Raw genomic sequence first — 26,044 nt, 5'->3', positions numbered from 1 at the left:
AGACATGCCCCTAGCAGGCGTGCGAGCATCTGGGGGAGGTGGGGTGATGCTGGGTTCAGCCCTGGTCCTGGAGTGGCCGTGCCTGGGACAGTCCCTGCCAGCCCTCACTTCAGCGTTGGCGCCGCACCCTCTGAGTCGTGAGGCCTTTTGCTCTGCTGCTCCAGGTCACCGGCACTTGGGCTGGAACAACTCCTCTTTCCTTGTGAATGTTAATGTCTCAGAGTCTTGTTACCCGTCAGCTTTGGCCATTTTTCTTCTGTCTCAGTGGCACAGGCCTTGCTGCCCCTCCACTCAGCCAGCTGACCATTTCTTTTTGTCTGAATGTAACCCGTCTCCAAGCTTGTCACCTGTGGGCTCCTGACTCAAAATAGTTTGACTTACGACTTTTTGACTTTATGATGGTGCAGAAATGATAACATTCAGTAGAAAGCATGCTTTGAATTTTGGATTTTGCCCTTTTCCCAGGCTAGTGATACACATACGATTCTCCCTCCCGCTCCCCAAGGGCCCCGCGATCACAAGGGTGAACAGCCGGTACACTGACAGCCATTCTGTTTTTCACTTTCAGTACAATATTCAGTCAGTTACATGAGATACTCCACACTTTTCATAAAACAAGACTTTGTACTAGGTGGTCTTGCCCAGCTGTAGGCCGTGAGCGTTCTGAGCACGTTTCAGTATGTCCAGGCTGAGCTGTGATTTCTGTAGGTCCTGCATCTTAAATGCACTTTTGACTTGAGGTATTTTCAGCTCTCAGTGGGTTTATCAGTGGGTATCCCCCATCATAAGTCGAGAAAGATCTATAGTTTCTTCCCGGCTAAACACTTTTTTCTTTCTGAAAAAGCAATGGGAAGCTGACGATCTTTTAACATTAATATTTGGATACAACCCAGCAGCTATGTACTTCTGTGTGTAAGGTGGGTGGGCTGCAGAGGTCGGGAGGGGCAGAGTTGCTGGAAGGAGGGTAAGGGCATTGGGGACTAGCAGGCAGCTTGGCGCAGTGAGGAGGGCCAGGGGGAGACGGGCAGCTCCTTGACCCCAGGGTGACCTTAGCATCTACAGGTGTCAGTTCGCTCTACCCGAACTCTAGCAGCACAGTGGTCCCTACTGTATAGACAGGGAAACTGATGCACGGGGTGGGAAGTGATTTTCCCATGTTGCATGGCTGTTAAGTGCCAGAGCCTGGATTCCAACTCGGCCCTAGATGTCTGGGTACAGAGACTGCCCCAGGCCACTCAGCCTCTACCGGAGTCCCTGGGGCGGGGCCGTCCCATGTCTGGTGTTGGGCAGCATCCCTGGCCTCAACCTCCTCAATGCTGTGACAACTAAGAGTGTCTCCAGACAGTGCCAGGTGTCCTGGGCACAGAATCATCCCAGGTGAGGACCCTGCCCTGCACCGGCTGCCTCACCTCCCAGATGCCACCTTGCTGGCCGGGACGTTGAGAGTATAGCAGATGCATTGCAAGCATTTAAACATAGGGGCAGGCAGACAGCGTGGTACCAGATAGTAAATTACCCAGATGCCACTGCCCAGATTTATCCGTTATTAGTATCTTGCCCTGCTTGTTCCTATTTCTGTTTGAAAATACATATTTTGTTGTCATTGGACCATTTGAAAGTAACTCAGAGACATTTTGACACATAATCTCTAAACACTTCAATGTGCATCCCTTAAACAAGAATATACTCTTATGTAGCCACGGTAACCGTCTTGCCTAAAAATACTAACCGTGACCCCTGATACCTGTTGTCCCTGAAATGCGTTTTGTAGGTGCTTTCGCTCAGATTGAGGTCCAGTCAGACTTCATACTTTGCACTTGGTGCAAAGTCTTCCCACGTTTTTTCTCGTGACTTTTTAAAAATTTTCTTATGAAAAATCGCAGGTGTTTATGAAGTTGAATTAATGAATGGCTGTGCCCAGCACCCACAGTTCTCAACTTGTGGATCCTAATGGCTTTCTGGAAGCCAGGCTGTCGTTTAGAGAGCGTCCCACCCTGGGGATTCTCAGGGTCACTGATAAGGATTGTGGAGCCTGGCTGGCAGCTGCTGGCTGTCGCCATTTCTTACTCCGTGGGCTGTGGTCTTGCTTGCCCAGAGTCATGACAGAACCCTCACCAGCCAGAGGAGCGGGCAGCTGGTGTGCGGGGTGCCGGCCTCGGCTCATCTTGCCTGGCTCCTCGTGCTGGTCCTGAATCCATTTGGCTCCATCACACCAAAAAACCACAGCTGTCACTCAGGCTCCAGCCCCTCTCACCAGGCACTTGTCCCTGCTGCCTCCCGGGCTGACCACCCCAGCATGCGCCCCCTCCCTGTGGGAACCCTTGGGCTCTTGGGACACCTCACCTGGCTCCAGCTCACTTTGCCACTCACCCTTTCCTGTCTGGGCGCCCTCCCCACCCCTGAGCACACATTATGTTTCCCAGTCACGAGCCACACAGGCCTCCTCCTCCCCAGAAATGCCCTCACTTTCCTAGCTTCCTCTGCCTGGGAGGCCCTCTCCAGTGTCCACAGGGAAGACCCACGGCTGCCAGGACGCAGGCTCCCCTCCTCCCTCCCACCTGGTGCTGTGCTGGGACAGGAGGTGCTTGCTCCTACGTGCGGTGTGCTGGGGTCCACGGCCGCCAGGGTCCTGGCCTGGGACCGGGATTCGGAGCTGGGACTCCCTGGCATCAGTGTCGAGAGCGGATGGCCGTGTGCTCTGAAGGAAGCAGTGACGGGCTCGGGGTGGACAGGGTGGGGCTGCAGTGGACGAGGGAGCAACAAGGGGTGTGGGCGGGAGGGTTCTGGCCGTGGTCCCTGGTCACCCATGGCTCCTTGCGGGCAGGGTGTGTGCGGTCAAAGATGTAGACTCAGGTGAGGAGTTAGGGTGAGGGAGGGTCTGGAGACCCCGCAGAGGGCACCAGGAGCCAGACAGCCTGGCAGAGCTGCGTCTGGGGAGGCCGGTGGGCTTGCCCTGCACACCTGCTGTTGTCGCGCACCCTTGTCTTACGTGAGGCGGCCGATAGCCGGGACCCCAGCCTGTGGCCAGCCGTCCTGCAGGCACTTCCTAATGTTCTGAGCAAGTGTCCTCCATCGATGGTCCCAGACACCCGTCCTCCGGGCTTCCTGGCCTACTGTGTGCACCTGGCCCAGTCAGGTCACGTGGGCCAGGAGGATGGCGGGGATAGGCCGTGTGGGACTGCTCTTCCCCAGAAAGCCCCCGAGTCCACCGCTGCCAGCCCGCACCACCTGGCTGCCTCTGGCCACCATTCTTGGCTCTGCGGGGTTTTCCTCGAGGATCTGTATTGCTGTGTGTGGCCTTGCTGAGCAGAGCTGTCAGCCCCTCTTTTGGGACAATAGGTCATGGACATTTTCCTTTGACTTTTGTGTTGTTTTGCATCCTTGAAATTGTCTTCAGGGCTGTGTACTTTGGCTAGAAAGTGGCTGGAAAGTCAGTTCCTTATTTGACCCAGTGTTCATAACAACATTAACATCTGTGCTGTGGACTGTGACTTGCTTTGCTCTAGAAACTGAGAATTTGCAGTTGGGGAATTTGTGGTTGAGGAACTCTTGAGGCCCCATAATTCAAATAAGATTGGGCAAGCAAGACTTCCACCAGGCACAAGAGAGCCAGGATGTTCCCGCGGCCACAAGTAGGGCAGCGCCTTGTGCGGTCCCCCTGGCGTTTGGACCCTCTCCATGAGCTGCTGGCTGTGGCACATCTGGTGCCCGGTCTTCCCCTCCCTCCTCCAGTAGAAGCTTCCCAGGTCTCCGCCTCTGCTGTGGTCTCAGCAAGTGGAAGCTCCTTGTGCCTTCACTGGCTTTCTGAACAGCGAGTCCGCAAGGCACAGCTTCCTCCTGGTGTGTGCTGATTCTTGACACTTCCTCAGGAAACACAGAGTGCCTGTCCGAGGCCGCTGGTCTCAGCAGCAGGAAACAGCGGGGTGTTAGGGGCAGGGACGGAGGGGATGTTGGAAGGCAGGCATCTCTAGTGGCCTGTCAGTGCGTCCGAGGAGGAAGCCCCGGTGCAGACTGCCTTCTCTCGTGTGACGCTTGTGGCCTCAGGCTTGGTCTTACAGGTGGGTTGTCTCTCCCTTCCTGAGCCAAACACGGACAGACCCCAGGAATCACTGACAGCCTCAGAGACGTGTTTGTGGGGAGGTGGAGGGAGCCCAGCCTCTGACCATGTGCGTTCTGCTCACTTTGCAGCCCCAACTCTGCCACTTCCACTTAGCACTGCTGCAAAGCAGGCCGAAGCCTTGGCCGTCCCCTGCCGCCTTCTTCCAGAGAAACCTCAGGGTCCCGCCTACAAGATGGTGAGTTCCCCACAGCCACAGGCACCTTCCAGGGCACATGCCCTTCTCCAGGTGGGGATGACCTCTGCTGTGGGGCCTGAGGCTGGACCTCCTCTGTGCACACCCCAAGACAGGAGGTGCTTGCTCCTGCATGCGGTACACTGGGGTCCACAGCTTCTAGGGTCCTGGCCTGGGACCGGTGTTTGGGGCTGGGACTCCCTGGCAGCAGCATCGAGAGCAGATGGCCGTGTGCTCTGAAGAAAGCAGTGATGGTCCCAGAGTGGACGGAGGTGGGGCTGCAGTGAACGGGGTAGTAGAAGGGATGCAGGTGGGATGGAGGGGGAGGAGTGGGAAGGCGGCCAGAGGTGGGGCTCAGGCCTGGAGCAGCAGAGTAGTCACCCAAGTGCTCACTCTCGTTGACGGTCAGGTGGCTCGGGGCTGGGTGCTGGGGCTCCCCCTGGGTGCCTCTCCCTTTGGGTTCCTTGTCTTAAACTCCCACCTTATTCAGTGTGGGCTGCCTGTGCGTCTCAGCCGGGCTCTGCTGTCCTGACACTTGCAGTCCAGTTGGGCCATCAGCCAGGGGGACAGTAGCTTTAAGTCTGTACAGTGTAGGTGGCCCTGGTCCCACGAGGGTCACAGCCCTGCCCTTGAGCTGATTCCCGTGTAGCCTGTTTTCTGTGTCCACTGTCCCCTTGGAGCCTAGAATCAGGTGTCTGTGGGTATCAGGTAAGGGGACTTGGCCCTGATGGTCAAAGCGCTGAAGTGACCACACAGGCGTCTGGAGTGGATGCTGCCTGCAGAGGCTCCCAGTGCAGCGGCTGGGACAGGCTCTGGCCTGGAGAGCCGGAGGCGGGAGGGACAGAGGGGCAGGCCAATAAGAAGAACCCGGGCTGTGTACCTGTCGCCCTCCAGGTCCTTGAGACCCCAGCCCCTGTGGAAGAAGGCGTTCTCGGCCACTGTGTTGGGGGTGCCCCTGCTCCTGGGAGTGCGGTATTTCACAGCTGAGCCGCAGGAGAGGAGGAGGATGCGACTCACGGTGGACGGCATCGGGCGCTTCAGCAGGTAGGAGGGGCGGGCGGCACCGTGCTTTCTCTCTGCCAGCCCTGTTCTCTGACATGTGGGCCTTGAGCTGGGCCTGGGAGGGGCCGCGGGATTTTGCTGGAAACTTTTGAGCTCCCTTCCAGGTGTCTGGGCTACCTGATGGGGCAGCCAAGCAGGCAGATCCACACTGGCCACATGAGGCATGGCCTGCACACACCCTTCAGGCCCACCCCTGCCCCAGGCCTCTGCCCGTCTTCCTTCTCGCTCCCCTACTCTCCCAAGGACAGTTGGCATCCAGACAGTTTGGGGCTCAGAGGGGAGGGCTGCCGTGTCTGGTCACTCGTGTCAAGGGTGCCTTGAGCCAGAGGCGCCCCTCACACCCTATACGTCCCAGGCATGACACGGGGTGGGGCCATATCCTTGCGGGGGCCCTGTGGGCAGGCGCTTCTGCCCCCCTAGATCCAGAGGCTCCTTCAGCCACAAAGTCCTGAGGGCAGCTCTTAGCCCTCGGTGGAGCCTCAGTCTACCCAGATGCAGCGTTGGAGGGGGTTCACACCTGCCTGGGGAGGGGCTCCCACGAGGCCTTGTTCAGGGAGCTGCTGGGGTGTGTCCCGCTCCGCCAGCTCCGAGTGCCTGCTGCCCCCGGGATGCCAGGCACCTGGGCCCTCGGCTGAGCTTCACTGAGATTTCCCAAAGCAGCTGAGGCAGGCAGGTGGCTGAGTGCTTTACCTCATCCCACCTTGGGGACGAAGTGAGCCCTTCCTTCCTCAGCTTGCTGGCAGTGGCTGTGCCCCGCCAGCCCCAGTTGTCTTTTGATGGGTGGGTTTGCCTGGAGCTCCTAGCCGCCCTCTTCCACAGGGCTCCCCAGTCTCCACAGCCTGGAGGTCCATGAGGGCAGAGGCTGACATGGGCTCACCTGTGAGCCTGCCCTGCGGGGACTGTCGCTGTGCAGCCTGGCTCTGACGTGTGCTCAGCAGGCCTGGGCCAGCCCACTTCCCACCTCATCTGCGCTGCTGTTCCCTGAGTTAGACCCGGGGCAGACTCCGGTACCTGCCTTGTCCACTTCCCTCCTGAGAGGGGTGCTCTCATAGCTGGCCTCAGAGGCCGAGCCGGGGTTGGTCGGGAGGGAGCTAGAACTATTATCTTCCCAACTGTCTGCACGTTCTTGTCCACTCTGAGCCCTAACAGTCGCTGGGACAGGCCAGCCCAACGGAGCGCCCCTGGCTGGGTGTGGGGGTACCACAGGGCCTCTGGGACCTGCAGCACGTCCCGGATAACGGGGCATTGTACGTGCTGGAGCCCCAGGAAGGCGTAAGGCAGGACCAGCTCGCCAGAGGGAGGTGGGAGCTCGTTCTGCTGTGGGAGGGCAGGGACCAGGCCACACCTCATATGCCCAGGCACTGGCGTGGTAGCCGTGGCATCGGGCCCCTGGTTTCTTACAACACCCCTTACTTAATTTTAACTTTTAAAAATCCTGTGGGCTTTTTTTTTTTTTTTGACACAATTTCAAATGTCCAAAGAAGTTGAACTAATAATACAAAAGAACTTTTTTCTTGTTGAAACATTTACAAAGTTGTCACTGTGCCCTGAAACCTTGAGTGTATTTCCTAAACAAGGACTTTCTCCTCCACAACTGCAATCAGGAAACTGATTGTTCTGACCCTCTCACCCTCAGACCCCTTCCTGTGTTACCAGGCTCCCCAGGAACAGCCTTTTCAGCACAAGGACCTGGTCCAGGGGCCACGTCTAATCTCCTCCATTCAGGAACGGTCCCTCAGTGCCTCCTTGGTTCTCATGGCTAAACTCAGGGCCAGGGCACGGTCTCCTCAGACCCCTAGGGCATCTGACAGCAGCTGCAAGTTCCAGAGTTTCCATGGGTCCCCTTACTTCAAACCACTGGCTACAAATTGGGGGAGGGGGTCCCAGCAGACTCCTCAGTTCTGGCAGTTTCCTGGGAGAACTCGAGAAAGTGCTGTGCTTATGATTATGGTGTGACTATAGCCAAAGATACAAATCAGAACCAGCAAAAGGAAGAGGCACACAGGCTGAGGTCTGTGAGATCCCAGCCTTGGAACTTACACGTCCTCAGACCCATCAGCTCCTGTCGTCCCTATGACGTACACGCGTCTCACCCCCAAGTTCTGGTGTCCAGAGCTTCTCTTGGAGTTTCATTACACGAGCCTGATTGATTGGATTATCAACCACTTGGCTCAAAGCCTCTAAACCCCAGGCCCTCATTTCTGGCTGGCAGAGCCCCTTGTTGGCATAAACTTTTTTTTTTGATAGAGGTGCTGGGTATTGAACCCAGGACCTGGTGCCTGCTTAAGCACACAATCTACCCTTGAGCTGTAACTCCCCCACCAGGTGTGAACTGCCCAGGCTGTGATGAGCCTCAGACACTGCTGTTGCTCAGGAAGTCACGTGGGTTTGGAGGCAACCTTCCAAGAGCTGGGTGGCATTAAGTATGTCACATGATGACCTTGACACATTTTGGGGTATGGGTCATAACACTGTACAGTGAGCCCCGCGCCAAATGCAGGGCTCACAGGTAGCTACGGCTGCTGACCCATAAAGAGCTCCTCGGAGTTACAGCGGTGCCCCCGCAAGCGGAGGCCACCAGGCCACATTTACTGTCTAACCTCCTAAAGAAAAGGCTTGCTGACCCCGGTGTGGGTCTGTCTGCTAGTGCACAGATGGGGGAGCGGGCACAGGACTTCTGTCTGTCCCGTTGGCGCCTACGCCCATCTGCTGCCAGCTCAGCACCTGTGGCAATTCTTGGGTGAATTCACTTGTACTGTTACGGTCGCCATGCAGTGGTTCTCAGGTTCAGCCGTCCCCCAACGCCTAGGCTGGCATTCTGCTGAGGGGAGACCCGTGTTCTCCCCATTCACCTCACTGGCTTGGTCACATCAGTCTGGGCTTGTGGGTCTGCTCTGGGCCAGCCCTCAGCTCCAGACCTCAGGTCCCAGTCTGAGTGCAGAGGTGGCGGGACCCAGTGTGTGGGCATGTCCACAGCCATGACAGCTGTGCTGGCTCCTGGGTACTACTGAGCGTTTGCAAAGACTGAAAAGAACATGCCTGCTTGTCAGGGCCTGGGTGCCAGTCAGTGTGTGTTCAGGGCCTGAGGGCTGGTGTGGGTGTGGGCTGCCTGTTCTGTGGACCAGGAGCTCAGGTTGACTTGCTGGCAACACTGTCCTGAGAGCCCAGCAGACCCCCCACACCAGGTGCTCCCATTGGTCCAAGGGGCTGGTGGGGCCTGAGACAAGTGCCTACTGGGGCTGAGGGCACCTCTGCCGGCAGGTCTTTGAGGGTCGGCCTGCAGATCTCCCTGGACTACTGGTGGTGCACAAATGTCATCCTACGAGGGGTGGAAGAGGTTTGTCCCTGCGTCCTGGCCCGGCTGGGCCTGTCTGTGGAGGCGGTGGGGGTATGGGTGTCCTGGAGGAGTTGGGGGTGGAGGACCGAGGAGATACCTGCCTGCCCCCATCCCTTCCTCCACACCTGTGGTCAGAACAGCCCGGGGTACCTGGAGGTGATGTCTGCGTGTCACCAGCGGGCAGCCGAAGCCCTGGTGGCTGGGGCCATCAGCAATGGGGGCCTTTATGTGAAGCTGGGCCAGGGGCTATGCTCCTTCAACCACCTGCTGCCCCCTGAGTACATCAAGACGCTGCGGGTGCTGGAGGACAGGGCTCTCACGCGTGGCTTTCAGGAGGTGAGCACTGCTCTTGGGAGAGGAGAGGTTGGGAGGTGGGGACCCCCACGCTGCTCCAAGACCACTCTCCTGCCAGGTGGACGAGCTATTCCTTGAGGACTTCCAGGCCCCACCCCACGAGCTCTTCCAGGAGTTTGACTACCAGCCCGTCGCCGCAGCGAGCCTGGCCCAGGTGCACCGTGCCACCCTGCACGATGGCACTGCTGTGGCCGTGAAGGTACGCGGGCAGCCGGGCACCACAGTGGGCACCGGGGCCCTGGCAGCAGCCCTGCCTGCAGCCTCCCCCTGCAGGTGCAGTACATCGACCTGCGGGACCGCTTCGACGGCGACATCCACACCCTGGAGCTCCTGCTCCGGCTTGTGGAGCTCATGCACCCCAGCTTCGGCTTCAGCTGGGTCCTGCAGGTACCCTGGGGTCCTGCCTGGGCCAGCGGTGGGCTGGCTCCCAACCCAGACCCCTGACGCCCATTGTGGCCACCAGGACCTGAAGGGGACCCTGGCCCAGGAGCTGGACTTTGAGAACGAGGGCCGCAACGCTGAGCGCTGTGCACGGGAGCTGCAGCACTTCCGCTACGTGGTGGTGCCCCGCGTGCACTGGGACACATCTAGCAAGGTGGGCTGGGCCCTCCCGGGCGGGGGTGCTCGGGCCTGCTGAGCTCAGGCTCCTGTTCTCCCCCAGCGTGTGCTGACCGCGGAATTCTGCGAGGGCTGCAAGGTCAACGACGTGGAGGCCATCAAGACCATGGGGCTGGCGGTGCAGGACGTGCGTGCTGTGCCTGGGGAGGGTGCCCCGGCTGGGGGGGGGGGTGCCCACGTGCCGGGTGACGGCAGCCCGCCTGCCCCACCCCAGGTCGCAGCGAAGCTGATCCAGGCTTTCGCCGAGCAGATATTTTATACGGGCTTCATCCACTCCGACCCCCACCCTGGCAACGGTAAGACAGCCCTAGGGTGGGGGGTCAGATCAGGGGCCAGGGCGCAGTGGCGTAAGCCCACACGCCGTGTCCCTAGTTCTGGTGCGGAAAGGCCTGGATGGGAAGGCCGAGCTGGTGCTGCTGGACCACGGGCTGTACCAGTTTCTGGATGAGAAGTGAGCTGGGGGCCGGGGGTAGGGGGGCACTTTCCCCCACTGCTGGGCTTTCCAGCCCTGCCTCACGGCTGGGCCCCCACAGGGACCGGTCCGCCCTGTGCCAGCTGTGGAGAGCCATCATTCTGAGGGATGAGGCTGCCATGAAGACACATGCAGCCGCGCTCGGGGTGCAAGGTGAGGCCGGGGGCGGGTGTGAGGCGTGGAGGGTGCGCAGCCCTGGCTCAGGCCCCCCCCAGACTACTTCCTGTTCTCCGAGGTGCTTATGCAGCGGCCTGTGCGCCTGGGGCAGCTGTGGCACTCACACCTGCTGAGCCACAAGGAGGCGGCCTACATGCAGGACATGGCGCGGGAGCACTTCGAGGACATCATGGCTGTGCTCAAGGCCCTGCCGCGCTCCATGCTGCTTGTGCTGCGCAATGTCAACACCGTGCGCGCCATCAACACTGCCCTGGGTGCCCCTGTTGACCGCTACTTCCTCATGGCCAAGAGGTGGGGGCCAGGGAGCTGGGGTGGGGGGCAGGGCCAGGGGCCCGGCCGCGCTGACCGTGTCTCTGTGCAGTGCGGTCAGGGGCTGGAGCCGCCTGGTGGATGCAGGATGCCAAAATGTCTACGGTGCCAGTGTTCTGCGCCACATCAGGGTCGTCTGGGAGACCTTCAAGTTTGAAGTGGCCCTGAGGTGAGCCAGTGGGCCGGGGGCCAGCAGGCAGGGGGCCAGGGCCCACTCCCCACCATCCTACAATGCCATGACCCACCATCCCAGGCTGGAGACCCTGTCGATGCGGCTCACAGCCTTCCTGGTTCGAGTCCTGGTCCACCTGGGCCTCATGCCCAAAACTGAAGGGCTGTTTGAATACCTGGAGACCTAGGGAGCCTGGGACAGGAGGACTGCAGAGCTTGCCGGGCCGCAGGCTGACTAAGCTGGCTGGGCCAGAGGCATGGATACCCAACACCTGAGTGCACTGGAATGACCGGGGCCTGGGGCCGGGGGATGCCCTGGGGCTGTGCAATGACACACGCTCTTTTCAAATCAAACAAATGTCTTTCTTCATATTTTGTACAAAAAGGGGGTGGGAGAAGTGGAAGTATCTGGGGCTCTAGAAGTGGGCAGTGACTCGATCTGTCTCCAACAGGTCATCCAGGATCTGTGGGGAGAGATGGCAGGTGAGGGGAGGGGGGAGGGAGGGGGGAGGAGGGAGGGAAAGGGGGAGGGGCGCTCACGATGTCAGGCGTGGTGCCAATCTTCTTGGCCAGCTCGCCACGCTCCATGGTGCTCAGGTACAGGTAGCGGTTGAGCAGCTCCCCGTCCAGGACATTGCGCACAGCGTTCTGTAGGACGCGCCGGTCCACGTGCAGCATCCTGGGGGGCACGAGGGCAGCGGGGTCAGGACAGATCTGGGGGTGGGGTGGGGGGTGGGGCACAGGTGTGTGGTGGCTCACCGGAAGGCACGGGGGTTGAGGCCGGCATGGTGAGGCAGCATGGTGGTGAGCGCATTCTGCAGCATCAGCAGCCTCCGGTAGGTCTTCTCCTGCATAGGCAGCAGGAGCCCAATGCCGCCGTCCAGTGTGGCTGTAGGGACCCAGTGTGAGCTAGGCAGACCCCCGCCCCCTACCACCCACCCCCGCCCAGCACTCACCAAACCACGTGATGTGCTTGTTCTCCCACACAACCGACTTCTTGCTGGGCCCCTCGGCAGCCCCCCGGCATGGGGTCCTCCAGAATGTGTTCACGTGGGCACCCACGTGGAAGTCCGCCCGGCGCAGCAGCCGCATGCCCCCGAAGCTCTCCTTGGCTGCACCAGAGGGACTGCAGGTCTCTGCCTGCTCCTCACACACCCACACCTCCCACACCTGCCCGGCTGAGGTGGGAGGGCTCACCTTCCGGCAGGTACATGTATACCATGAGGTTTCGATCACGGTCAGACACTAGGGAGCAGAGCCCAAAGTCAGCCCCAGCCACCCCTGAAGCCTCGGGGACCCCACCCCAGTCCCCCAACCCTGTGCTTGCTTACCAAGGAAACCCAGCTGTGCGTTGTCCACCATGAAGTCTACGCTGTACACTTCCAGGGGCTTGGCGTCCTGAAGATGGGGGGGGGGTCAGGGTTGGCCTGGGGCCAGCACCGCCCCACCCCCGCTGTACAGCCCGGCCCCTCATGGTACCCGCGACACAAGGCTCAGCGTCTTGCTCTCTTCCTGGTAGCGAAGCAGCGAGATGCTCTTCATGACGTCCGCAGCCAGGATGAAGTTCTTGACGCTGATCATCTGGTGGATGTAGAGCTGTGTGTCGATGAAGGCCATGCCTGTCAGCTCACTGGCCCGCAGGCTCCACAGGAAGATCTGGGGGTGGGGGTGTGCAGGCGGTAAGCTGTGGGTGCTGAGTGGCAGGTGCTGAGTGGCAGGTGCTGGGCTGGGTGGGGAGGTGTGCACCTTCTGGCCGATGGCCGACACCAGGTGGCCGTTGCAGTGGCACAGGGCAGTCACAGGCCCCTTCTGCTCCTTCTCGTACAGGACTTTGAACTTGTTCTTGGTGAGAGGCTGGCCAGGCTCAGGCACCACCTCAATCACGTCCATGATCAGAATCTGCCAGGGGAGAGCGGGTGGGTGATCTACGGGAACTGATGGGCTGCCGGGCACTGCCTGCCCCCCACCCCACTGGCCACTCACCCGCCCGCGGCACGTGACCTCCTCCCCCTGCATGAGGCAGGTCCCCGCGGCAACATAGCCCTTGAGGCCCGACACGGTCTCCTCACTGCGCAGTGACACCGTCTTCATGCAGGTCACGTGCTCCCACTCCTCCAGCTCAATCCTGCAAGAGGCCAGGTCAGGACACGAGCCCCAAGCAGCCGCCAGCCCTGACCTGGGCCCAGCCTCACCTGGCATTGGGGATGGCCTCCCAGCTAACCGGGGAGATTAGCTGGATGGAGAAGGCCTCCTGCTGAGGGTGGATGTAACGGTCATCTGCAGGGACAGAAGGGACATGGTTGGGGGTGGGGGGGAGGTTGGTCCCAGGAACGGCCCCACTCGGGCTACCTCGCACCTCTCTCGATAGTCTCAAACTCCTTCTCCTCGCCCGTCATGCGTGGGATGCGCGTGCACGGTGTGTTGGTGCTGGTGGCAACGGCGTACACCTGGGGGGGTAGGGGGAGTCACGCTGGAGGCCTGGCTCCAGCCCCACCCGTCCCGGCAGGGGGTGGGGGTGTCAAACCTTGGACTCCACGTGGTAAGCCACATAGTGGGCCGTGCAGCGCAGCGGGATCTTCCTGACAGGCCACGGGGCATCGTAGGACAAGTAGGCTGGCAGGACGCTGATCCTCAGCTCGCCCTGGGAAGGCATGGGGGTCAGTGAGGCCTGGGGCCACCAAAGGCCAGGCTGATGAGCCCAGGCCTCCAAGAGCTCCTTGGGGTCAGTTGTCAGCTCTCTGGAATAGGGCAGAGCCCTGGAGCAGGCATGGCTCTCTGTCCTGTGCTTCATGGGCTTCCTGTCCCTCCTCCGAGGTTCCTCCGGGGTTGAGACACAGGCCACAGGTGTGGTCTGGGCCAGGACAAGGGAGGGGCCGGACTCAGAGGGTGCTGGAGACTGCAGGCGAAGGATGGACAGCATACACACTGGCCATGCCAGGGTCTGCACAAACAGGCAGGGGAGTCCCGCCAGGGCCCCGAGGCACTCTCCTTCACTCAGTCCTACGTGAGCCAGCACCTAGGAAAACACCTGCCATATCTTCACCACTGAGTCCTCAGAGTGGCTCAGGGTGTCACTGCTATCCTCTTGGTGACAGAGAAGACTCAGGTTCAGAGAGAGTGAGCATGTCACCTAGACTCGCACAGCTTCTAAGGGGCAGAGGTGGGGTCCAAGCCAGCAGAGCAGTGGCTGGACCCTGGCTGCCCAAGCACATGCCCTTGTGAGCTACAGCCTGCACTCCCAACTGCCCGTCCTCCAACCTTCCCAGCATTAAGCCCCACGCTTCACCTCCTTGGCCTTGGCTCCCACCACCCTCTGGATACCCCTGACCTTCCATTCCAGGGTGCCCCCATCCCCAGCCATCAAGGGCCCCTTTCCTGGGGCCCCAGCACCAGGTCCTGCCCTGGGCAGCCTCAGTGAGGCTGGGCTGCATGGGGCCTCCCTACCTGTCTATTGAAGTACAGGAAGCCACGGGGGCAGTTGACATTGTGGAACGGGGCAAAGGAGTCGATGGGGCCATCGATGCCCATGGGGTGCAGCCGCAGGGCCCCCCGGCCAGTCACCAGGAGCCAATGGGGCGAGGGGCCACAGATGAACACCTGGAGGCAAGCGCTGTGAGGAGGCCGCTGGGGCAAGGCCCCATCTGCCCCACCCTGGGCTCCGGGAAAACCCCTGGCCTACCCCAGAGTAGCCATAAATGTCCTCAAAGTAGCGGAACCGTGCCACACGGCTTCGCACCCCAGCCCCCTCCTCGGCGCTGCCACCTTCTGCCTTCTTCTTAGACGGCTTTGGCTTCTTCTCTCGGAAGTTGATGTTGTGGGGGACCTGGAGGGGCTGCTGTGAGGGCCAGGACCTCCCCCTACCCCTGCTCCACGTTCGCCCTACACCCGGCACCGCCCAGACACCACACCTTCTTGAAGCGAACTTTGAGGTTCCCCTGGCCAAGCTGCGAGTCGTGGGGGAAGGCCTCGTAGATGAGCAGCTCCTGGTCCACATGCACCTGGGGACAGGGGTCGTCAGGGTCGGGGCTCGCAGGGCGGTGGGGCTCGCAGGGCGGTGGGGCCCCCAGGGCGTGCAGGCCGGCACTTACCAGCAGGTAGGGTCGGCGCTGGCGGCTCCCCAGCGCCACCAGCAGCACCTCCTTGACAAGGGGCAGCTCCCCCTGGCGCGTAGCCTCCTCCTTTCGGGCCTCGCCCTGTGTGGTGGGCTGACCAGAGGAGCTGTCCACCAGGACACGCTGCCCCACAGGGAAGTTCTTCACCAGGAACACCAGCCGCCAGTCGGGGAGCTGGTAGATCTGTGGAGACGCGGCAGTCAACTGGGATGGATGGGGCGGGGGCCAGGGCTGTGCTGGGCACAGGGTGCCACCCACCTCCATGGTTCCGTTCTCCCGCACCAGCAGGCACCAGTGGGTGGGCTCAGCCCGGAAGGGGGCAGGGTCCCGGTCAGCAGGGGGCTGGCTGCTCCTGCGGGCCTCCTCCTTGCTGGGGCTGAAGAGGGAGCCCGAGTCCCCGTAGAGCATCTCCTCCTCGTCATCCACAGTGGGGCTGGGGGCGGCAGACATGCTGGTCACCGGCAGCCTGCCTCGGGAGCCTGGCCCAGCCTGCACCCGGGCCCCCACACACCTGGTATCTGAGCCCTGACCCTCCATCTCGGAGCCGCTGCGGCCCCCCAACTCATCGCGGGCCCCGCCTAGGCGGCTCTCGGTGGTGAACATGCCGCTGACGTCTCGGTACACACAGAGTGTGATCACCTTGGACTGCTGCGGGGAGAGGGGCAGGGCTCAGCGGTGGGGCGGGTGGGGGACAGCAGGCCGTGGGGCGGGGGAGGGGGCCTACATGGTGCAGCGGGGGCTTGTGCAGAGCCAGGCGATGGTGGCGGCCCCCGTATGAGTCATTCTTGAGCAGGAACATGGTGACGTGGCCCTCGGCACTCATGATGACCACGTAGGGGTCAGCCACAGCGCACTGCACGATGGGGGAGCCCAGGTCCACAGGGATGAAGTGCAGCTGGTTCACTGCAGACACAGGGTGGTCAGCACAAGCCAACCCTGGACCCCCTCCCCCCTGCCCACCTGGCCCAGCCCACCTCCTTCCAACAGGCGGATGCCAAGGGGCGACACTTGTACGATATAGCGATTGTCCCCAATGTTGCCAGCAAAGACCGTGGGGCCCTGTGTGGCGAAGCCGCTGGTGTCCAGCTCCATGATCTCCTGCCCCGTCTGTAGGATCTGTGGGTGATGGTGGGTGAGTCAACCTCTCTCCAGTGGGACCCCTGTCCCAGGCTGCCGTACGGGCCCTGCCCCTCACCATGGTGGAGTCTTCTCGGCTCAGAATGAGGAACCCGTGTCTCCGCCCATCATCCTCTGCTTCGGGGGTGCTGGGCTCCTGCTCTGCCACCTCCCCCTTGGGGGTCTCCTCCTGGGAAGGCAGAAGGAGGGCTGGAGTCCCTCCACCAAGCAGAGGAGCTGGGACAGCCAGGCCAGAGCAAGCCCGGGGATGCGCTGTCTGCGCCTGGGCCCTGCCCGCACACAGTCCAGGTGGACAGCACCGCATTACCCACCCCTCGGGCCTCGCCGCCCCGAGCCCACCTACCTGCTCCTTACGCACAGGGGCAATGACCGTCCACATGTCATAGCAGCCAGGGAGCTCAAAGGTTGTGACCACCTGAGGCCGGATGCTCTTCTGGAAGGACATGGGGGTGTCAGCCCACCCAGGCCCTGCAGGGAGGCACCGCCCCTGCCACCCCACACACCTGCAGCACCGACAGGGCCCCATTCTTCCCGTAGCCGGAGCACACGACGACCTCCAGGTCCGGCTCGGGGCTGTTCTGAAACTGCACAACAGGTAGTTAGCACTGACCTCTGCCGTGCAGCCCCCCGACCCCCGCCTCACCCCAGCAGCACCTCTTCAGAGAGGAAGGCGGGCTCGCCCATGGCAGCGTTGGCACAGGGTCCAATGTTGAGGATGCTGTCACACACCTGTGGGCACAACAGGGGTCAGGCGGGCAGGCTGGCCGGGGCGGGGGCCCCCTCTGTGTCCGACCTCACCTCAAAGGAGTAAGTGGCAAGCTGTGTGCCCGACTGGGCCTCACTGCCATACACCTCGATCTCATCCACCTCGTCCTGTGGCACCGACTTGCCTCCTACAGCACACGGAAGCCCATGTGAGCCCACCTGGTCGCCGGGCCCCACCCTGCCCACCCCTCACCTGACAGGCCCTCACCAGACCAGCCCACCGCGGCGTCCACACGCTTCTTCTTCGAGGGAGGCTCTTCCTGTGAGGCAGGAGGGGTGGTGAGCAGCCCTCTGAGGCAGCCCTGCCCAGGGGCCCTATGTCCCCTTGAGCCCCACACCCACCTTGTCAGCAGCCTCTCGGATGGCGCTGGCCGGGGGCTCCTGCAGCTTTTCTGTGTACTTGAGGAGCAGGGAGTTGCCCAGGCGAGAGCCAAGGAACAGGTACCCAGGCTCCATGGTGACCATCTGAGGGCAGGAGGGTGGTGAGGGTGAGGCAAGGCCCGGACCCAGAGCTGCCCCCCGAGACCCAACTCACGCTTGTGGTGAGGACGCTGGCGGCGGCCTTGTCGAAGTGGAAGGCCCGGACACTGCGCATGCCGTCCGTGATGAGGGTGAGCACGTAGCTGCCGGGAGGGGGAGGCTGAGCTGGGGGCAGGGGCAGGGGGCCCACGTGCCCTGTTGGGGGAGGCCAGGCTCACTGAAGGGGGGACTCACATCTCACCGCCCTTGAGGGAGATGACCATCTTGTCATAGGAGATGAAGGCCGCCTGGGCACAGTCCAGGGTGATCCGCACGCCCTCCTGAGTGCCTGTGGGTGGGAAGAGTCAGCCAGCCTTAGCAGAACCCCTCCCCACACCCCCACCCCAGCCCCCGGCCCCACCCCCAACACTCACGCAGCGGGAAGGCAGTGGTGCCGGTGGTGAGGCTGTTGAGAGCCACGCCATAAGGGGGTACACTCTGGTTCAGGTACAGCAGTGAGTTGACAGCAAAGATCACCACCCCACCTGGAGGTGGACACGGTGGTGGGCGAGGCCCAAGGCTCTCCATAACCACCCCCCCCGCCCCCACAGCCCTCACCTCACCTATGGGCTTGGGCACAGCAAGGGCCTGGGTACAGTCAAAGGGCAGGCTGGTGAGGGACCAGATGACGGGGTGGACCTTCTGCGTGATGTTCAAGGAGATGGCCACAATGGAGCACGTGTCCTGCCGCACAGCCACACGCCTGGGGCCATAGCCTGGTCAGTGGTGGGGAGAAGGGTATCCCGACCCCGAGGCGTGCCCCAGCTCCTCCTTCCCCAACAGCCTCCCGGCCGCCCACGGCAGCCCCAGCACAGAGCAGGGCCTCACCCTGGCCAGGTCTGGTTTGGCTCGAACAGGATGAGCAGGGTGGGCTCGTAGTAGCCGTGCAGGAACTGCAGGTCCACGATGTTGAGGAGCTTCTCATCCAGCGCCCGCACGTCAATAATGTAGCTGGGCAGGAAGCTGGACCTCTGCCTGGGGGCAGCGGGCCTCAGCATCGGAGGAGCAGGGGGGGGCACCCCTCGTGCGAGGCAGCCCCGCCCCCGCCCCAGCACTCACCCCTCACCCACGAGCCCATCATGCTCCTCAGCCAAACTCTCCCTGCGGAAGGGCAGAACCACCAGCCGCGTGCCGTAGATGAGCATGGCGGCGCAGCGCCCATCGGGGTCCACCCGCACCCGCGGCGTATGCACGTTCTGCACGAACCCGTCCTGGGGGCAGAGGGACATCAGGCAGGCCGCAGGGCAGGTGACCCCATGGGAACAGGGTGGGTAGGCACGCGGCCAAGCCCTACCCGCAGCTCAGGCTCCTCAAAGTAGTGCAGAGACAGGGTCTTCAGGTCGTGGGTGCCTGGGTCGTACTCCACCACCGAAAGCTAGGGGCAGGAGGTGAGAACTGCAGCCCGCCAGTCCACCACGGCACGCAGGACCCCCACCAGGCCTCCCACGCCCACTACCCACCTTGGCATCCTTGAAGCTCAGGAGCAGGGCATCCCGCTTGGCGCCTGCCAGCTGCACACTGGCCATGGACATGACGTTGCCGAAGAAGGAGAAGGAAGCCACCAGCTCCAGCTTCTCCCGATGCTCCCGGTGGGCCTTCCCCTCTGGGGAGAAGTGGTGGTACAGGTCTGGACCCACCTGGCCCCCAAGCCCAGCCACCCACTGCCTGCTCACCCCGCGCCCACTCACCCGCCCCCGCTCGCCCTGCGCTGGCTCACCTGTGCTCCTGTCATTCTTGGTCTGCGCCTGGGGGAGGTGAGGGAGGGCAATGAAGGGCCAGACGGCGAACGCTGGCCACCCCGTGGAGGGACAATAGCAAAGACCACCGGCAGCCGGCCCTGTGACCAGGAGCCCTGCCCAAACCCTCACTGTAGTGGGCCCCCAGCCTGCCCTGGGCTCCTGCTTAGGAACCTCCCCCCCAGCAGCCACGCCGACACTGCGGGCACTCAGGGTCAGAGGCTTGACAGCCACTCCATGCACCCCCCAACCCACCCCAGCCAGGGCATGGGCGGCACTTCATGAGGTGGGCTTCCAGCCTAAGCGAGGGCTGCCACCAGCTGCCAACGACACGACTGCTACGCTGACCCCATGGTGCCCCTCTGAGCCCGAACCGGGGCCACCACATGGGGCCGCCGCCCTCGCCCTCTCGCCTGTCCCACCAGTACCTGCCCCGGGGCAGGAGGGTGTCTGCAGATGAGCCTGGGGACACTCGAAAACGATACTATACCACAACCCAGCGGTTATTCCAGGAGTGAAAAATCAGTTTACCACAAGAACACCCGTCGCTACGACCCACCACACTATCAGAATTAAAGAGAAAAACCTTATGTTGTTTTCAGTGGATACTAAAGGCATCTGATAAAAGTTAGACCCATTCACAATAGACATTCTTACTAAGCCAAGGACACAACTTCCTTAGACAAATAGAGGTTATCCACAACAAATCTATACCAATGTCGCCCTCGGACTAAAATGTTCAAGTAGCCCCTCGGTGATGGGGACCAGCCCAGGACACCGTCTCCCCTCACCAGACACAAGGTTAAGACACAGAGACCAACTGCAAGTCCAGACGACGCGGGAGACAGAGCGCAGGTGCAGGTGAGCCGCAGAGCCGTGCGGACACAGTCAGTGGTCTGCAGTGCCCCAGCCACTGCGGGAGGAGGGAAGGACAGAGCCTACGCCTGAGGAAATGTGGACCCCACATGTTCCGAGGGGAAGCGCTAACTTACAGATTCAGGAAGGTCAGCAAAAATATGCATGTTCATGTATGACTGAAAAACTGTGCTCTACACTGGAACTTGACATAACACTGTAAAATGACTATGACTCAATAAAAAAATGTAAAAAAAAAAAAAAAAAGTCAGCAAATCCCAAAGCAGGTTATACAGAGAAGCCATAGCCACGCACATCACAGCTGGAACAGAAAACCAAGGACAAACGCCGTAAGATCGGTCAGAGGGAAGAAACACCGCCTTCAGGAAAACTGATTTCAACAGAAATCACACAGGCCAGAGACAGAGCTTTAAAGAGATGAAAGAAGTCAACCCAGAATTCTAAGCCAGTGAAAACACCCCTCGAAAAGGGAGCCAAAACAAAAACGTTTTCAGACAAACAAGAAAGGAGCAAATTCAGTGCCCACAGAGATGCCACAAGAATCACGGTAGGAGGTTCTTCAGGTGACAACAAAGAACACGACCTTCTGAACAGAGTTAAGCCACAAGCTGCGATGTTGGAAATAGAATGAACAGACAGAGAGAGAGAATGGCTCATCCTCACCGTAGAAGCCGCTACACAGGGACCAACACTGCAGCCGCCACCACCGCAGACTGGGACCAAAGCCCGCGGCTGAGCTCTGCTGAGACCAGAGAGGAAGGGCCAAGGAGGTGTCTGCAGCCTCACTGCGAGACCCTGCCAGATCCGTGGGGGTCACAAAAGGAAAGCCAGAACCAAGCCACCCACCCAGGGAACTGTCCAGGACACGCCGGCCAGGCCTGGGCCGCCAGCAGTGCCAACATCCGCCCCGGCCCCAAGGCTCTGCCAGAGCCCGCCGTGCTGTCTGGACGCACATGATGTGCTGACCTCTTGGCATGAAGGAGCCTCCTGCCTGCAACTCACCCTCCGGGTCCAGGGGAAGGACAGAGGCTCGGCAGAACGCTCACACTTGGGGCTCTGGGTGCGGTACACAGGAAATCTTTGTGCTTTTGCAACTTTTCTGAGTCTGAGATTATGTAAAACTGAAATGCTAAGAACAACAATAATTTGCAATTATTTGCAGGGCTTCTAACATATGCAGGAGTGAAAGCTATGACAGCGGAACAGAGGGTGGGGTTGGAGGGGGCGGAGGCTTGTTTGAGGAGGTGCATTCAAGCCAGATTGTAATCAATCAAGGAGACCTGTGGGGACGTCTGATTCAACTCATCAGAAAATAATACAGAATGCACAGCTGAGACCAACAGGGAGGTAAAATGAAAGAAAAGGAAAAAGAAAGAATAAAGAGAAAGACAGAGAAGACAGCACTTCAAACCCAACTACACAAGACAGTACGTGAAATGTGAATAACTGAACACTCAGCTAGAAGACAAAACTGTCAGAATAAGAAACGACACCCAGCTACTTGCTACTGAGTCACTTTTTTTTTTTAAGGGAGGTAATTAGATTTACTTATTTACTTGATGGAGGTACCAGGGATCGAACCCAGGACCTCAATGCGTGCTAAGCACGCTGCTACTGAGTCACTCTAAATATAAGGATACAGGTTTTAAAAACACTCCATGCAAAGACTTATAAAAAGAAAGAAAGCTGGGGTAGCCATGTTTCTTTTGGACAAGATAGATCTTAAAACAAAAACTATTAGAGATAAAAAGGGGATATTTCATAGCAAAAAGGTCAGTTCAAAAGTAAATTGTAAATCTGTCTTGTAGGTACCTAACACTGTAGCTTTCAAACACACACACACACACACACACACACACACACACACACACACACACATGTCTCATCATGTTCATCTTTAAAATGATCTTGAATATTCTTGACTTGGGGCTCTTCCATGTAAATTTAAGAATCAGATGTTAAATCTAACAAGAAGCCTTACTGCAACTTTGAGAAGGACACTGAATGTCTGGATTCGGGGAGGGGGACATCTCTACAATATTGAGACGTCCCACCCATCACCGTAACACATTTCTATTCACTTGGGAATTTGATTGATTTCAATGAAGTGTTATACACTTCTTTCCTCCTGAAGGTTACCACTGCCCAGCCGTGCACTCCTCCACCTCCCACACGGCTTCCCCACCCTCCTCTCCATAAAGCAGCACGACCGGCCTCAGCTGCCCCGGGTGGGGCTCACCCAGAGGACTGAGGAACTGGCCTCACTCCACCATCTCCCCTCTCCACCGCTCTCTGCCTCCTCCCCACACCCACACTGGATTCCCTGGGGCAGATTCAAGCAGCCTCCGGAGGGGGCTCATTACTCATCCTGTGAATTCGGGCTGAGGCTGCTCTGAAGGACAGGCAGTGACAAAAGTGACACGGTGGCCCCAGGTCCGGCCCTGCGAAGCTCCACCACCTCATGGCCGCCTGCCTCAGAAACCAAGCCGGCCCCGTGGAGCAAGGGGACAGACACAGAGACAGACAGGGACACATGCTTCCAGCCCTTCAGGTCATCCAGTCCAGGCCCAGACCTCACGGAGCAGGGGCCAGGCGTGTGCCCCATCCGAGCTCCCACGGCCTGCAGGTCCGGCACCAGCTGACGCCTCAGGCACCTATCCTGTAGCAGGAAAGAGACTGAACCCGAACCCTCCACCGCTCCAGCTCTCCCTCCATCTCCTGCTGCCATTCGCTTGACTCTGCTCCAAGAGTTGGTGGCTTTCCCATAAAGGGGCCAAGGGCAAATATCCGACTTGGGCTCTGCCGCTGCATCTGGTCTGCCCGGGACCCTTCTGTGGAATTTGCTGTAAAGCTGTGAAAAGCTTCCTTGGAACTCGGTGGCCTGTGAGGCTGCGGCCGGGAGGCCCCACTCCAGGACTCCTTCCTTTGGTGCAGAAATGTCCCATCTAATTCATCGTAAAAATCCTTCTTTTCCTACCAGTTCCTGCCCTGTCTCCCTGCTTCCCTCTGCCCAAATACCAATGCTCCTTCCCCATCGGGCTCTGAGCTTTGCTGGTCGCACCCCTGCCCGCCACCCGGCTTCCTTGTCCGGAGTCACTGGGGGCCTCCAAGTCTCAGGACCCACACAAGTCTCAGAAACATGGGACCCAGCACCAGGTCCCCGCCCCAACACCGCCTTCCCTGGGCTGCCAGGACACTCTCCCAGGCCACGCTGCCCCCAGCTCATCAATGGCCTCTTCTCTTTTTCCCAACCTTTCAATGCTGGGGCGCCCCAGGGCCCAGGTGGCCATCTTCAGGGTGACCCCAATCAGCTACCGACTCTAAACACCCACAGGCTGAAGACCCAGTGCCAGCTCCCACCGGGGCCCTGCCCCCGACTCCTCCGCAGCGTCCCCACCAGCTATGGAATCAGCCCTCGAAATGTCTGAAGTGGCCGGTGTCCAAGATGCCCCAACAATGCCCGCCTCCCAGGATCCATGTCCTGCAAAGCCCCTCCCACAGCACAGGGCTGGTGACGAGACAGCGTACCATGTGTGGATCAGGTGACCTCATCCTGGGGAGGCCAAGGGTGGGGAACTGAGGCCTCCCCCCAAAGCTAAGAGTGCACGAAATGCCAACCCCAGTGGGGCCTCCGGGGATGCAACCCTGGCTGACCACCAACTGCAACCCATGAGCCACCTGCACAGGGCCACCCAGCCTAGCCTCACCCCCACCCCAAACCCCGGCTTCCTGATCCGCAGAACCTGAGGGCTAAGGCCTGTCACCTGAAGCTTCTGAGTTACAGGGTGATGTGTCCTGCAGTAGCAAGTGCCCACACAGTGTCCTGCAGTGAGCCTCTGACCCCTTCCCCACCGCCACCCCACCCACAGCCTTCTCCGCCCCTCTGACCAAAACTCATACTGGCCAAACCTTGGCATTGCCTCGCCCTCCTCCCGTTCACCCCCACATCCTGTCCTGAACCTGACTGCTTCCCAGCCCCTCCACTGCCTGGTGCTGCTCACTGGTCTCCCTGTGCCCCCACCACGGCCCCACAGTCTCTTCACGGCAACCACAGTGACCCTTGAAAATCACAAGTCAGGTCAGGTCAGGTCACTCCTCTGCCAAAATCTTAACTCCCCATTTGCCTCAGAGTCAGTGCTCAATTCCCACGATGTCCCACCCTCACCCTGTGACCTCTCTAACCCTCTGCTCTCACTTCCCCACACACCCCTCCCCTTTAGCCCTGCTGCCCAAGGGCCTTGGCTCTGCCTGAACCCCAAACCCACAGGCTCTCCCCAGCACCTCCTCACCTGCTCCAACCCCTCCTTCCCAGGGAGGTGAGTTTTAAGCCACACCGGGCTCCCCACTCCCCAGTCCTATTCGCTTGGTTTCCATGGCACTTTCACCTCCAGCACGTGATTTTACTGGCAGCCTGTGGTCTGTCACCCCCAGAACAAGAGCGCCATGAGGGAGGCTCTCTGTCTGTAGCACTCACCGGTGTCTCCCAAGGTGCCCGAATACCTCGGGCATTTAATAAACGGCTGCTGGAAAGACAGATAAATGAATGCCAGGGGCTGTGACTCATCTGTACAAAACATAATGCTGCAAAACTTCCAGTTTGTCTCTAAAAGTTGACTGAAAACCAGTATCAGACTTATTAAATACAGCAAAGATGCTCTCATTCAATGTGCAACTATACGTATTTGTTTGCAAAGTTTCTTTTTCAGTTTTGACTGAAATTTTTTACAACAGCTGACCTCAAAACTGCTGCATCACAAAAGCGTGAATAGACTTTCAATGGCACGTATTCAGGCACAAAGCTCTCACCAGGGTTCACATCCTTTGTATTCTGCTTGCTTTACCACGTGTGTTGGTACAGTAGTACTCGCATCTGGCACAAAAACATGTGTCCTAAGGTCGGTGCCAGGAAGGCCGGCCTCCTCCTGGCTGCCCTCTGACTCTGCCTGCCTGCGGCATCAGCCCCTACTCAAATCCTTCAGGGTGGGGACCATGTGGACAACAATCCTGACCACGGTCTTTCTTCCTCCCACCCCACTTCCACTCTGCACCCAGGTCCAATTTCACACGCCCTCCCCACTCTCAACTCTTCTGGCCTGAACATCCTCCCCTCCCCATTTCTCATGTCTGGCTCTCATTCAAGAACCAGCCATTCAAGAACAGATGAGAAGCCGCTTCTTGCAAGAAGCTCCCCGGACAAAACCTCACACCTCCAGCAACCCAAGCACCCCTATATGTCCTCTACAGGCGGGTTCATCACACTCCTAAACTCCTACCAACAGTCTGACACCACCCTAGGGCCTAGCCTTTTTCCTTTTACTCCTGACAAACTCCTACCCTGCCTGAAGGAGGTTCCTCTGATCAGTCAACTGGAAACATACTGGAAAATATTCATTCATTCCCTCCTCTATTTCCTCAGCTGCACTCGCTGAGTCTGCAGTATGTCTCCAGGTGTGTTTACACGTGTAGGCTGTCCTCCTGCCCCAAATTTTTGCAGGTTTTGTTCACCATGGTATGGCTACTACCCAGCACACAGCAGGGGTTCACATAATTTGCGGGAAAAACACGAGAGCAAAGAAGACGCGCTAGGGCAGGCCTCCAAGCCCAGCAGGAGGAGGAAGAGGCCGGGTGACGGAGCAGCGGAGAGAACGGGCTCTGGAGACAACCAGCCAACCGCGGGGCCTGCCTGTGGCGGGCACCCGCGTCCCGCGCGGCTGCGAGGCCGCAGCGGGCCTACCTCGGCGTCGCGGTTGAGGCGGTACACGTAGAGCTGCGAGGTCCCGGCCACCACGAGGTTGCGCTCGCTGTTGTTGAAGAAGTTGCAGTACATCGAGAACTCCAGGCCGGTGGGCGGGTGCGCCTGTTTGTACACGGCGTACATGGCGCCGAACCGGGGCTGCACGGGGTCGCAGGCGACCGGATGAGCGGAGCCGCCCGCGCACCACCCCGGGCCGGCCCGGCGTTCCCCGCCTCCCGCCCGCGCGCGCGCCGCCCACCTGGCTGTTGGAGCGGGCTCGCGGGGGACCCGCACGGCGGCGAACACGGCCCGGCCAGCCCGGAAGCCGCGCGCCAAGGTTCCGGACTCCTGCGCCTGCGCAGCGCCGCCACGG

At 60.1% G+C, this 26,044-nt stretch overlaps 2 protein-coding genes across 8 annotated transcripts in view; one reads left to right on the top strand and one right to left on the bottom strand.

Annotated features, from left to right (window-relative positions):
* ADCK5 (aarF domain containing kinase 5) overlaps positions 1 to 11,150 on the top strand; it is a 14,864-nt gene extending 3,714 nt beyond the window's left edge. The window contains exons 1-15 of one of the 5 annotated variants that reach the window (XM_064476703.1): positions 2,790 to 4,058; positions 4,189 to 4,295; positions 5,187 to 5,336; positions 8,616 to 8,691; positions 8,827 to 9,027; positions 9,104 to 9,244; positions 9,319 to 9,432; positions 9,509 to 9,640; positions 9,707 to 9,790; positions 9,878 to 9,959; positions 10,036 to 10,114; positions 10,197 to 10,288; positions 10,351 to 10,603; positions 10,674 to 10,790; positions 10,875 to 11,150. In XM_064476703.1, the coding sequence (XP_064332773.1) occupies positions 5,299 to 5,336; positions 8,616 to 8,691; positions 8,827 to 9,027; positions 9,104 to 9,244; positions 9,319 to 9,432; positions 9,509 to 9,640; positions 9,707 to 9,790; positions 9,878 to 9,959; positions 10,036 to 10,114; positions 10,197 to 10,288; positions 10,351 to 10,603; positions 10,674 to 10,790; positions 10,875 to 10,980 (1,515 nt within the window). In that variant the 5' untranslated portion in view covers positions 2,790 to 4,058; positions 4,189 to 4,295; positions 5,187 to 5,298 and the 3' untranslated portion in view covers positions 10,981 to 11,150. Of the gene's footprint in view, positions 1 to 2,789; positions 4,059 to 4,188; positions 4,296 to 5,186; positions 5,337 to 8,615; positions 8,692 to 8,826; positions 9,028 to 9,103; positions 9,245 to 9,318; positions 9,433 to 9,508; positions 9,641 to 9,706; positions 9,791 to 9,877; positions 9,960 to 10,035; positions 10,115 to 10,196; positions 10,289 to 10,350; positions 10,604 to 10,673; positions 10,791 to 10,874 lie in introns of those variants that run through there. The other 4 variants (XM_031439886.2, XM_064476706.1, XM_064476705.1 and 1 more) reach the window with 4 other exon arrangements.
* Positions 11,134 to 26,044, bottom strand: CPSF1 (cleavage and polyadenylation specific factor 1). 3 transcript variants are annotated; one of them, XM_064476702.1, is made up of 38 exons: positions 25,931 to 26,044; positions 25,672 to 25,830; positions 19,043 to 19,070; positions 18,786 to 18,928; positions 18,620 to 18,700; positions 18,385 to 18,536; positions 18,154 to 18,300; positions 17,889 to 18,028; positions 17,700 to 17,810; positions 17,521 to 17,614; positions 17,342 to 17,429; positions 17,149 to 17,271; positions 17,015 to 17,066; positions 16,840 to 16,934; positions 16,696 to 16,770; positions 16,545 to 16,625; positions 16,385 to 16,474; positions 16,100 to 16,210; positions 15,879 to 16,020; positions 15,629 to 15,807; positions 15,416 to 15,552; positions 15,163 to 15,337; positions 14,881 to 15,087; positions 14,701 to 14,790; positions 14,472 to 14,615; positions 14,237 to 14,389; positions 13,317 to 13,433; positions 13,149 to 13,239; positions 12,985 to 13,069; positions 12,776 to 12,917; positions 12,539 to 12,691; positions 12,272 to 12,448; positions 12,124 to 12,190; positions 11,990 to 12,037; positions 11,749 to 11,904; positions 11,552 to 11,640; positions 11,333 to 11,471; positions 11,134 to 11,256 (listed from the first exon to the last, which is right to left on the bottom strand). In XM_064476702.1, exons 2-37 carry the CDS (start codon positions 25,813 to 25,815, stop codon positions 11,337 to 11,339), a joined length of 4,242 nt encoding a protein of 1,413 aa, XP_064332772.1. In that variant the 5' UTR covers positions 25,816 to 25,830; positions 25,931 to 26,044; the 3' UTR covers positions 11,134 to 11,256; positions 11,333 to 11,336. The 3 variants fall into 3 exon arrangements, with proteins under 3 accessions (XP_064332772.1, XP_064332771.1, XP_031295742.2); XM_064476701.1 differs by having other exon boundaries at positions 11,552 to 11,681; positions 15,945 to 16,020; XM_031439882.2 differs by having other exon boundaries at positions 11,552 to 11,681; positions 25,931 to 26,043.

Source organism: Camelus dromedarius, chromosome 20, assembly GCF_036321535.1.
Source record: "Camelus dromedarius isolate mCamDro1 chromosome 20, mCamDro1.pat, whole genome shotgun sequence".
Classification (NCBI taxonomy): domain Eukaryota; kingdom Metazoa; phylum Chordata; class Mammalia; order Artiodactyla; family Camelidae; genus Camelus; species Camelus dromedarius.
The sequence above is the reverse complement of the archived record's forward strand: the minus strand, read 5'-3'. Positions and strand labels throughout refer to the sequence as shown.

Excerpts from the sequence above, each read along its gene's own strand:
- CPSF1 (XM_031439882.2), bottom strand. The coding sequence starts at position 25,815 with ATGTACGCCGTGTACAAACAGGCGCACCCGCCCACCGGCCTGGAGTTC. Across the intron at positions 18,537-18,619 it reads TTGAGGAGCCTGAGCTGCGG|GACGGGTTCGTGCAGAACGT; the intron begins GTAGGGCTTGGC and ends CTCTGCCCCCAG. Across the intron at positions 13,434-14,236 it reads TCCTGTACTTCAATAGACAG|GGCGAGCTGAGGATCAGCGT; the intron begins GTAGGGAGGCCC and ends ATGCCTTCCCAG.